At 35.9% G+C, this 13,283-nt stretch overlaps 1 protein-coding gene across 2 annotated transcripts in view; it reads right to left on the bottom strand.

The window, feature by feature from the left end:
• cin (Molybdenum cofactor synthesis protein cinnamon) overlaps nucleotides 1-13,283 on the bottom strand; it is a 377,936-nt gene that overhangs the window by 210,494 nt on the left and 154,159 nt on the right. For both annotated transcript variants that reach the window (XM_090403113.1, XM_090403112.1), the window contains exon 11: nucleotides 7,997-8,089. In XM_090403113.1, coding sequence (XP_090259239.1) covers nucleotides 7,997-8,089 — 93 coding nt within the window. The remainder of the gene's footprint in view (nucleotides 1-7,996; nucleotides 8,090-13,283) is intronic.

The following is a 13,283-nucleotide window of genomic DNA, read 5'->3' as shown; positions in this document are numbered from 1 at the left end:
TTCAAGGGATACAGACAAAACCTTTGCTTCAGATAGCTGTATAAAACAAACTACTTGATAGAATGACTTGCAATTTCATGTGGATGCTTATAACAGATGTACCAACTTAGAAAAAAAAATAAAAAATCTTGCCGATAGTGTTGCCATCTATGGTCGAGGCCAAGAACTTTTCAACCACCCTCTTAGGATATAGCTAGGATAGTTGATGTGAACTGTTGTCATAGAGGATACCAATTGAAGTTCTGTTAGGAAAAAGAGAACATGTTTTGATGACTGTAATGTATGTCACTAATGTTTGTATTAATGCCTCGAATGTCGGTGAAATGAATATGAAAGTGTTTCTTACTGGAAAAAGATGTGGTATCATATTTGGTGGGATGGGGCATATTTATATCATTTGTTCCAATTTTGTTCTTGTTATATTCATGTGTCAGGTGGTTGATTCAGAAAACAAAGAGAAGGTGCATGCAGCTATGGTGAGGGACTTATGTACGTAACTCCCACACAGGGAGTGCCCAGATTCCAGTCCAAGTGCATATGATGCAATGAATTTACTTGGCTATATTATATAGTGAAACCTGTATTCATAACTAAACATTCACACATAAACTATGGTAATTAAATTTTTAATAAGTAAATATTTCATCCTACATATCTTAGGACATGATCAGTACAGTTATTACAAACAATACTAGGAATAACACACAGTTAAAGCACATGATTACATTGGAATCCCACTATGTATGCAGTAGCATGTTACAGAAATTAAATTTAAATATATCTGATAAAATTGGATATAATTAGAATTAAATTAAATTAAAATAAAATAAAAATAACATACATAAATTTATTTTATACAATTGAGCATGACAATTTCCAAGACTTTAGGCATAGTAAGAACGCCATTATGGTTTAAATTGGGTCTGTGATGTAGGCTTCAGCACTTTCTTTATATAAACACTCATGCTCATATAAGAATCTATGTAGAAGTTTGGTGTTTTTCTGCACAAATCTGGTCTCGCACAATATAAAGTCGAAAAGCCAAACCACAGGATCCAATGGAAAAATACCAAACTTCTACATAGATGATTATGTAATCATGAGCATTTATATAAAGAAAGTGTTGAAGCACTACATCACAGACCCAATTTAAACCGTAATGATGTTCTTACTATCCCTAAAGTCTGGGAAATTGTCATCCTGAATTGTATAAAATAAATATATGTATGTTATTTAATTTAATTATATCCGATCAGATATATTTTAATTCTGTAACATGCTACTGCACACATAGGATTCCATTGTAAGCATGCACTCTAACTGTATGTTATTCCTAGTATCGTTTGTAATAACTGTACTGATATCCTAAAGTACTTAGGACGAAATATTTACTTATTAAAAATTAATTTTACTGTGGTTTACGTGTGAATATTTAGTTACTTGGCTATATGACATAATTAAAGAAATCTAATGACTAGAAGCCAAGAGATACCAAAACAAAAAAACTATTTATTATTTGAATGCACAACTAGTTTCTTCTTAGAGGACTTCATCAGATGCATAACATGAAAAGAGAAATACAAAAATGTATGTTACAAGAGAAAAACAGCTATATATTAACTTGCAAATGTATCACTGACATCTGAAGGCATTCTTGATGATATAATATTGTGGGGCACGTTCACGTGGGCATGACTCATGAATGCCAAAGTTGGACAGCTGAAGAGTGACAATTAGATAGGTTATAGCTAAGATTAGTATTAAAATGGACTGGATTGAGGACAATTTCTACTGATTCCACTATTCTTCTCTCCAGCTCATCATAGCATCTAAAAATGTTTTCTGATTTGTACCAGATCACTGGGTGAGTGACAGAGTCTTCAACGTTAGGGTGAACAGAATTAAAAACATGATTACACAGTGTGCTGGCTCTAGTTCTGAAACAGATGATGTCTCTCACATGTTCTCATATGTTCTCCCAATGGATTTTTCTGTCTGACCCAAAATAGGGCACACTGCAGTTACACCAAAGGTGAGAAACTCCTGGATACTTAAATAGTAGTTTACTGTTCGTAAGCTATATCTAATCCACCAGCTAACCGTACTGAAAATAGTACTGATTGTAAAAGACTATATATCTCTACCGAATATCAGCTCAATTTCACCAAAGTTAGCTCAAATTCTCAGGAAATTTAAAATCTGCACTTCCTTTTTTACTCCTCTATCTAAATTCCATTCCTTACCTTACTTGGTACACCTAAACCAAAGCATAACAACCTAAAGTATTCAAGAGTTTATCATCTTTGGTGTAATTGCAATGTGCCCTATTTTGGTCAGATGGAGAAATCCATTGAGTTGCATATGGAAAAACATGTGAGAGACATCACCTATGGCCAAATAAGAGCCAGCACACTTTCTAATCTCATCTTCCTTTTACCCTCTTTTACCTTGCAGTGATGAGGGTGTATTAATCATTGGACCTCAAACCATTCACAGGTGCCCATTTTGCTAAAAGCTATCAACCTGGTGTATGCAACATTGAGCTCACTGCTACCCCTTTACTGAATGAAGAAACTCGAGTGCATGAACAGGAGGTATTAGAGCTATTGCACAAACTGAATAAGAATTCCACAGTAGGGACTTATGGAATATCAGCACGGGTGCTAAAAGTGTGTTCAGTTGAACTGCCTATTCTCTCACCAGGCTATATAATTTGAGTCTCAGAACAGAAAAGATTCTACAGGATTGAAAAGTATGCCTGTTAATCCCATTGCACAAGGGTGGTGTAAAGATTGATGTATCCAACTATCAACCAATCAGTATCTCAGGAGTGTTCATGAGGAATTTTGGAAAAGTTGGTTAGAGCTCACATTCAGAAATGAGTTGACAGAGAATCGCTACTTTCCAATGAACAGCATGGGTTTACTAAGGGAAGGTCACATTTTAGCAACTTGCTCACATTCTATAATAATGTTACCAGTGAGCTAGACAATGTGAATGGATACACCATGATGATTTTTGATTTTGCTAAGGCTTTCGACAATACAGCATGAAAGACTGTTGCAGAAATTGGAGAATATGGGTTTGGATTATAGAATATTAGCATGAATAAGAGGATGGCTGAATGACAGATATCAAAAAAGTGGTACATGGAGAATGCGATTCTGCAAAATTTAAGGTAACCAGTTGTGTTCCACAAGGATCGGTCCTTAGTCTACTGTTATTCAATCTGTATATTAATGACATTGGGAAGGATTTGACAGGTCACATACAATTATTTGCTGATGATGCACAGATAGGTAGGTAGGCAGGGTAATCAGGAATGCAGACGATATGTAGTACTTGTAGGAATGATTTGAATAGGCTGGAATTGTAGGTATGGGAAAATGGATGTCAGTTCAATGTCAGTAAATGCAAAGTCATGCACTTTGGCATGATTAGATATCCTATGTTGTATTATATTGGTGGGATTATGCTAGTAGAAACTGATCAGGCTAGGAATCTTGGAGTGTTAGTAGATACGAAGTTGAAGTTCAGGGGTCATGTAGCAAAGATTGCAAATTCAACTCAAAATATAATTGAAATACTGAAAAGCACTTTGACATGTAAAGATAAGGATGTCATTTTGCCTCTTTACAAGGCCTTGGTAAGAGCTCACTGGACTATTGTCTGGTCTGGTCTCCTGGTTTTCATTGTGATTCTGATACAGTGGAGAGAGTGCAAAAAAGAGTGTTAAGAACGATATCAGAATTGTGGGATACTGATTATGAAGACAGATAAATAATTTCTAGACTCCACTTTCACCAGCAGAGGAGAAAGAGGGGGGTTATATGAGTGAGACTTGCAAGCTTCTGAAAGGGTCATACAGGATTTTAGTCGAGGGAAGTTTTCATTTTATGGAGGGTGGAAAAAGAACAAGATGGCATCCTTGGAAGCTGAGAATGAATGCTAAGAAAGGGGGGGTAGATTTTAAATTCATAGGGTGGTGCGTGATTGGAATGGACTGCCACTGGATGTTGTGTGTGCAAGCAGTGTGAATGAATTCAAGTTTAAGTATGACGGCTGGTGCGTGGAGGATGTCACATACTACACGCACCATGGCTCTTATTAATAATAATAATAATAATAATATCAAGAACAAACACACTGGGTGCTTAAGGTTCAAAGCTGTATAACTGAAATGATACCACCACATAGCCTTTAAAGGAATGTGGAGAACCGACCAGGGCTTCTCACCTAATGTCAAATCCTCACCTTCTCGTGGTGCACCCTGTTGGGTATCTACTTGGATACTGAACGAACGAGGATGGGCTGGCAATTTGGGATTTAGCAACTAAATTGTATTCTTATTGGTTAAACCAAAATAAAAAATGATGGTACAACATGAAAAAATTTCATGCTGGCTGGGGCATCGCCCAGTTAAACAAGGCCCCCCCCCCGTTGTTTTTGCCAGGGAACCAGGGCGAATAGCACAAAGTCAGCTACTGGAACAAATCTGAAAACACACCCCAACTCAACATCACCAGAGTTGAATATCGGTACTATCAATATAAGAAGCCTGAATGGCAAAGAAATGGAGCTAGCTGAGGAATTAGATAAGTACCAGATAGACATGATAAGGGCGACTGAAACAAAAAAGACAAAAACTGGTAAGATCTTTCTGAGCAATAAATACAAAATGTTATATTCAGGCAATGACAATAAAGGAAAAGAAGGAGTAGCCATAGTATTCGATACAAAATACGAAGCTAATCTTCTTGAATGGCAGACAGTCTCAAGTAGAGTGATGTGGGCAAATATGAGAATGGGGAACTGGACAATGAGACTTATTTGTGCCTATAGTCCCACAGAAGGTTCTACTAAGGTAGAAGTGGAGGTTTTTTTATTCTTTAGAAAAAGATACTGACACAATGAAAAAGGAAAACTTGGTCCTTGTTGGGGATCAAAATAGCAGAGTAGGAAATGATTGTGAGACAAAAAAAATATTTTGGGGAAATTTGGAGAAAATAGCAAAGCTAATAATAATGGCAAATATCTGTTGGATTTCTGCTCAGGACATGGACTGATTATTACTAACACCATGTTCCAACATAAAAAAGTGCACAAATTCACATGGAGAGAAGAGGCAAGGAATAAGAAAAAACTCATTGACTATGTTATTGTTGATAGTGCAGGACACCAGAGTGTACAGAGGATTTGAAATTGAAAGTGATCACTATTTAGTCTTAGCAGGATAAAATTCAATTTCATATTGAAAAGAATAACATGTAAGAAAGTTTTAAAGCGAATAAAAGTTGAGCAGCTCCCAGATGTGAACTGTAGATTAAAATACACAAAGATTATTGAAGAAAAAATGAAAGAGTTTGAGAACAGGAATCAAACCTTGGAGATTCAGTGGCAAGCCTTGAAGAAAGCCCTGATTGATTCAGCTAGAGAGGCATGTGGTGAAGTTATCTGCAAGGACAGAAAAATCAGAACTCCATGGTGGACACAGGAAGATAAAGAGATAGTGAAGGAAAAGAAGAAAGCATATCAAAAGTTCCTGTCAAATAAGTCAGCTTGTGCTCTTAGAGAATATAGAGACAAATGCAAGAATGCTAAACACTGTGTAAAACTAGCTAAACAAAAGTCATGGGAGGACTTTGGCAAGAATATAGAAAATAAATATCAAGAAGGTGGAAAAATATTCTGGAGGTTGTTGAAGAAGCTTAGGAATGGAGGAAAAGAGTGTTGTAAAAGAACTTAGAGATGATAAAGATGACATGAAAATGGAAGAAAAAGATATCCTTGAAGTATGGAGTAATTACTTTGAAAAACTGCTAAATGAAACAAGCAGTGATGACAGCACAGTGGTAAAAAAACACTGACCAGGCATGCAGTCAGGAATACATATCCATACTTGATGTAGAAAAAGCCATCAAAAGCTTGAAATGAAAGGCAGCAGGAGTAGATGATATTCGACCAGAAATGCTGAAGTATGGTGGTATAAAAGTCTTACAGTGGCTGCACTGCATAGTTCAGAAAGCCTGCACAGAGGGACGAATTCCCAATGATTCGAGTAGAGCTCTCATAGTACCCATATATAAAAAGGGAAATAAAACTGAATGTGAGAATTACAAAAGTATTTTCCTATTGAGTGTTCCTGGCAAAATCTATGCAAGTATATTTGAGAAATGATTGAGAAGAATTGTGGAAGAAAAGCTTGGTGAAGAACAAGTTGGATTCAGGCCAAATAGAGGCTGTCAGGATCAGATCTTCACTTTACGACAAATAGTTGAGAAAGCATGGGAATATAACAAAGATCTGTATTTAAGTTTTGTAGATCTGGAAAAGGCATATGACAAGGTGCCAAGAGCGAAGCTATTCAAAACACTATAGTTTTATGGTGTCAATGGGTCATTATATCAAGCAATACTTAGTCTTTATTTGAGTTGTAAGTCAGCAGTTAGAATTGAAGGAAGTACAGGAAGATGGTTTAATGTTAAATCTGGTGTGAGACAAGGATGTACATTATCCCCTCTATTATTCATTATCTGTATGGATCACATTATGAAGGAAAGTAGTATTAAACATGATATCAAAATTGGAGATGTTAATGTCAGCTCTATGCTTTATGCGGATGATGTTATACTTCTAAATAAATCCCCTACAAGTCTGCAAGATTCTCTGACTAAATTGAATAACTGTTGTAATAGATATGGTATGAAGGTCAGCAATAAAAAGACAAAGACAATGAAAATGGGCAGAATCATTGAAAATGTCAACTGGAGAACCTCTGGAACAAGTAAAACATTTCAGCTACTTAGGCACGATTTTTAGTGATGGTAAATTCAATATAGAAATAGACAACAGAATCAGCAAAGCTGGTATGGTGGGAAGTCAATTGAATAAATTCATATGGAATAAGAGAGAAATTAGTCGGAACACTAAATTGGCTGTATACAATACAGTGTTCAAACCAGTTTTAACTTATGGATCTGAGAGCTGGGTCAGAAGTAAAACACCTGACCAAAGACTAGAGACCACAGATATGAGAGTCCTGAGAAAGATTAGAGGCGTGAACAGATGGCATCAATGGCAATATCATATTAAAAACGATGATATTAGGAAAGAACTTGGCATTGTCAGCATCCAGGAATGCGTTAGCAGAGCTAATCTCAGGTAGTATGGTCACTTAAATCAATGGGCGAGGAAAGATTAGCAAAACAAGTGTTCTCTGCCAGGTTGGCAAGAAAACAACCCAGAGGAAGACCAAGATATAGGTGGATTGATACTGTACAAAGTGCCTTAGACGATAGAAATATAAAATCTGATAATGTTGGAGCCTTGACAAGTAATAGACTGAATTGGAGTAAAATTGTAGATAGGAAGTTAGTAATGATGTAATTTTTTCATGTAGTACTATCATATCCTGTACACCCCTTGAGGGTACATGGCAGGAATTTGATGATGATGAGAAAAAAAACACACAGGTTTCTCCGAGTCCTTTTATGGCAGAAACATTCCTGTTCATTTAAAATTTCACTTTGACTCTTTAACTGCTTCAAGAATACTTACCAACAGGTGCCACTGTTAATGAGATTGTAAATGAACAAGATACTAACACTAGACTCTCATATGCATGCATAATTTCTGAAACAGAATCACCCTTTTGTGATTTTTGTAATATAGTGGAAACTACTCTGTAATCAAAAGAAAAATATGTTTCTGCATTTTGCCTTATTGCTTATAGGTTTTTATGTAGTATTCTGTGCAATACTATGTTTGCCTGAACAATGTAATTCAGTGAGTGAGCTAACTAAGCTGGAGATCATATTAACCAGTATGATCTCCAGCTCATACAGCAATATGAAATGGCTGCTAAAACACTAGTTAGGAATCAAATTAGATAAAACATCTAGTTTTGTAATTGTCAACTTTGGATGTTGCAATATACTGTTTTTCATTATAGTGTGATAATTCAGAAGGAATTAAAAAATTGACCTATCAGTCTTACCTAGAACAGCATATCCATCTTTAATGGAAGCAGGAAAAGGAGGTAGAGGATGTTCTGCAAAAACATCCTTTGCTAAGATATGTCTCAAAGCATCTACAAATAGATATAAATAAAATTTTCAATTAATGTAATTGTACTTCTCTTTCCATAAGTTACAATATTCAGCTTGTATGAACATAAACGAAAAACTAGGTGAATTTTTTTTTCATAATTATCCTACAAAAAGATATTCCATGATAATTCAAGATACTAATCAAAAGTAATTATTAGTATCCACATCATTAGTTTAATGGAGAGAAAGAAAGAGAGAGATGTGATTTAAGAATAGAAAAAAAATTTAGCTTCGTCCATTGTTTTAAAACTGAATAAGAAACTCTAAGATTGGAATCCGAGAGTTTCATGCCAAATATAGTATAGTAAACTATAAAAATATTGGCGACTACTAGCGTGAGCTAATGCACGTAGTCCAAGTACTTAGTACAAACTTGGGCAACTCGTATCAAAGGTGGCAAAGTCTTGGATTCCAATCTTAGAGTTTCTTATTCGGTTTGAAAACAATGTGGGATTTAATATCCCCTTAATTTAAATAATGTTTATATCGCCGAAATGAAGCCTATTGGCTCTTTATATTTAAGTAAATTAATGGGTGCACCTTTTTAACAACTATTATAGCAGAGTATATAAGTTCTTTTTGCTATAACCTTTGGTATTAATTTGGTCTAGCTACTCACTGATGAAGACTCAATAAAGGCTGAAATCGGTCTGGGTAGTCACCTCCCACCATAATGTATAACAGCAAACATTTCCTAGGAAATGTGTTTTACATTATAGAAAATACCAAGAATAGTGATCAGAACTTTGCCACCTTTGCTACGAGTTGCCCGAGTTTGTACTACGTACTTAGACTACATGCATTAGCTCATGCTAGTAGTCACCGATACTTTTATAGTTTACTATACTCTATTCGGCATGAAACTCTCGGATTCCAATCTTAGAGTTTCTTATTCGGTTTTAAAACAATGTGGGATTTATCCCCTTAATTTAAATAATGTTTATATCGCCGAAATGAAGCCTATTGGCTCTTTATATTTAAGTAAATTTAGCTTCTTTATTCCATGTATGTTATGAATATCAATACTAGTAAATATGGAAAGACTAAAATGCAAGAAAATACCATCACAAGCAGAATAAATGAATCAAAGTTTATTATACTCATTAATTACATAAACAGAAATTGCAAAACTGCAAAAAACAGAAGTACTAGACCCAAAGTTCGGTAGTTTTTCACCTTCTAGGACTTGTTCATAGGCAAACAAGGCTTCTGGGTTAGAGTCTTAAAATTAATGGTTCATATATTTGGGTGAACTTGATACAATCATATTTGTTATATATCAGATAAATGTATAAGAGCTGAATGTGACTCAAAGAACAAATTCCAGTGTGCTTCTATGAAGTGCACTTGTCTTCCATTTGATTTTTGTGGGAAGTGTCAAAAGCATAGTCAAAGTCCAGACTTACTATAATAACTGCAATGTATATATTTTTTGTTGTCTTCCAGATGATCACTGTTCTCCTAGTTTGTCAAAAGTGAATCTGTTTATGCACAAGGTGTCCTGTATGCAGTAGGGTAAACTCAAAGATGGCAAGGAGATCTTGACAGAGCAGGTAAGGATTGATAATTTGATATATAGTTGAGAAGTGCATAGAAGTTATATTATTATTATTACATGATATTTGTGTAGTGTTCTGGCTATTTTCTCCTGAGTACCCTGGAGAGATTGGATGGAAGCAGACTTGATTTCAATGCGATTGGAGTGGTGGAATAGAATATCTAACTTTTTTGAGGCTGTGGCCATTAACTTATAGAAAGTGGCATTAATGACTGAGATTAGCGAATGTTATGCCATAACAAATGGTTTAATCCTTGTAAATTAGTGTATTGATGATATCATAATGCTCAACAGAGTAGAGGTGAGGAAAGAGTGTGTGTGTGTGTGTGTGTGTGTGTGTGTGTGTGTGTGTGTGTGTGTGTGTGTGTGTGTGTGTGTGTGTGTGTGAGAGAGAGAGATGAGAGAGAGAGAGAGAGAGAGAGAGAGAGAGAGAGAGAGAGAGAGAGAGAGAGAGAGAGAGAGAGAGAGAGAGTTAGAATGTATCTAGCTTTGTGCATAAGCTTTCTGTAAACTGAAAAGGTTAATGAACCATTAAGAAGGCAAGTCACTGATGCAGAAAGGACAGAATGTTGTTTTCTTTTCTAAGGTGAAATGTGTTCTGTTATAAGTGAGAAAGAGTTAGTTTACTACTGAAATACAATGGTACCAAGTTAAGAAGGAGGACTTTGGCAGCAAATGATTCAATGTGCAAGCTGTTTAGGAGAAATGGATGTGAGCTTTAAGATGTGTGGAGCAAGTTTGATGGTAAAAAAGGCTTGTATAAGAGGGATGGTCTGCACTTGAATGGATTTGGCATGTAGAAATTATTTAACAGGTTGAGACTGAATGCAGAGAGAATCAAGGAAATTAAATCATCATGGATGGAATGGTAGAATGTGTGTGCAAGTTCAGTTATGGTAGGGAAAACATGATAATGTTATGAACATCATTGAATATGGAAGGGTGGAAAGGGAAAGGAGTATCTGGTAAGGGGAAAAGAGAAAGTTGCCCAACTGGGCCAAGCAGACTGTAAATTTAAGTCAAGATTTAAGCAAAATCCAGGTAATAAGTTGTTATGTCTGTACAATAATGCCATGAACATTAGGAATAAAGGGGTTGAGTTTATTGCTTTAGTAAATACATTGTGACCTAAGATTATTAAAATTGAAACTGGCTATCAGAATCACATGCTGTAACTAGGTTCAAGTGTAAAAAGTATAGCAGTATTTTTAGGAAGGACAGAACAGATAGGAGAGAATGGGGAAGGTATTACTAATGACATCTGATGATTCAAGTCCAATTATGGCAGAAATGCATGAAAGCAACAATAGTAATAACGTCCCATGTAGCAGTGAGTTTGAGGCTATCTGGTGTCAGCTGGAAGCTAAAAGGAGGAAATATACGGAGGGGATGTTGCTACATACCTGGCAATTTGGCTGCTGGGGACAATGAAATGCAACATCAAATTACCAAATGCATCACCTGATGGGTACTAAATGAGTAATCATTATGGAGACTTAAATTATCCAAACCTTGATTGGATAAAAGAGAATGCCCATGATACGAGAATTTACTGGATAAAGGAGAATTTACTGAGATGCTGCAAGATATCCTCCACAAGCAGCATTTGAAAGAGGGAACTCGAGGTCAAAAGAGTGTTAGATTTGATCATAATTCTCGTAGAAAGGCTTAGACGTTGGTTGTACATGCTTACTAAATAACTTAAGGAAATTACAACGTACAATAGAATATACATTAAATTAAACTTTAATATATTTCCAATATTTCGGCAATGTCATGTTACCATCTTCAAAGGAACTTACAATAAATACACTTGCATGCAGGCACTAAACAAGGTAAATGAGAAATGAAGCGAGGAAGCTATGGTTTCCCTAAAAGTCCTGATGGTGCCCCCTAGCAGGCTATGTAGGTATTCCCAAGAATACCTACATAGCTTATTAAGTTGCAAACTTAATAAGCAAAAGAACCAGAAGATGTGGAAGGAATATTGTGAAAATATGAGGAGGAATATGAAATATATAAAGTGCAGACCATAAAAGTTACAAGTATTGTGCAGAAAGCTATATCACAGCACAAAAAGGTTGGCTGTGCAGGCTAAAGGCAATCCAAAAGAATGCTATCATTCTGCCACAAATATAAAAAGAATGAATGTGAAAGAATAAATATACTGAATGCAGACCCCAGTGTCAGAAGCTAATGATATTGTTCAAATAATGAGCACTCATTTTGCTAAGAATTTTCAACTAAGTGTATGTAATTGTATGCACCTTAGGCAGTACATAACGGAGGATACACGAGGATCAAGAGTTGGACTTGATCATCTCATCAGATGATGTTATTATAAATGAGGTGTCAAATCTTCCCCAGTTGGTGAAGGTGACCACGAGGCGATCACTTGCAGGGTGACCAGTCATCCGAGGACGTCTGTTAGAAAGGGATATATGTGGAATTACAGACTGGTAATTATGAAAAGCTCAGGAAACATCTTGAGATAATAAATTGGAAAGAGGAACTGGATGGAAAGGATATCAATGCTGCTTGGGCCCTACTCAAGAACTATTTGGTTGAGACAATATATTCCAAAGGTTAAAAGGATAAATAGAGCAAGTGTGAAATGGATGAATCAAGAGATAAGGTATGCAATCTGGAAGAAGAAGAAGGTATTATGGAAGAATCACAAGATGAGTAGTTATAACAAGATGAGTAGTTATAGTTTGTACTTCTCATGAAACTTTCCAGTTGCATGAGAAGTACAAAGAGCAGGCAAGGAAGGTGACTCACTAGGTAGCAAAAGTGCAGTATGAGCAGCAGTTAGCTAAAGTAGCCAAAAAAAATCCTCAGGAGTTTTTTTCAATATGTGGCCAGTAGAAGAAAGAATGATTATGGTAGGAGGGATTGACTAGTGAAAATGGAGGAATGATAACCGCTGTGAAGGATATAGCTGAGATATTTAATAAGCAATTTATAAAGGTATTTCATTCTTATGAATGCAGAACTTGAAAGCAGTGGGAAAGGAGGAGGAGGAGGAACTGTTAGTAAATGAACAGGAGGTATATGAGGAATTTAATAGACTTGATGAAAATAAAGCTGTGGGGCTTGATGCTTTTCACCACGTGTTTTGAGGAAATGTTCTAGAGAGTTACAACTTTTTCATATTTTTTCAAAAATGAGTCTTTCTCACTGGGTCAAGTTCCAAAAGAGTGGAAAGAGGGTAAAATTGTTCCAGTTCATAAGGGAGGGTAGGGCTTTGAATTATAGACCAGTCTGTGTGTCTGGATTGGTGGTTAAGGTATTAGAGAAGTTAGTTAGGGCTAAGATTCAGAATTGGGTTGACAACAGAAAAATACTCTTTGGTGGCCAGCATGGATTTACTAAAGGAAGATCGTGCTTTAGCAATCTGCTTACTTTTTATAATAAAGTGACAAATGCATTGGATAAGGGTGTTGCATATACAGTGGTATATTTAGATTTTGCAAAGCCATTTGATAAATTGCCACATGACAAGCTGGTAATTTGTCGATGATGTTTTTGCTATTTGGTCACATGCTGAAGAAAAACTCTCCACATTTCTACAACAGATAAATAGCCTTCACCCACATATTCAATTCACCATGGAA

Source organism: Typopeltis vanoorti, chromosome 13 (genome assembly GCF_054136105.1).
Source record: "Typopeltis vanoorti isolate ZY-2024b chromosome 13, IOZ_Tvanoo_1.0, whole genome shotgun sequence".
Taxonomy (NCBI): Eukaryota; Metazoa; Arthropoda; class Arachnida; order Uropygi; family Thelyphonidae; genus Typopeltis; species Typopeltis vanoorti.
This window is presented reverse-complemented; position numbering and strand designations above follow the sequence as displayed.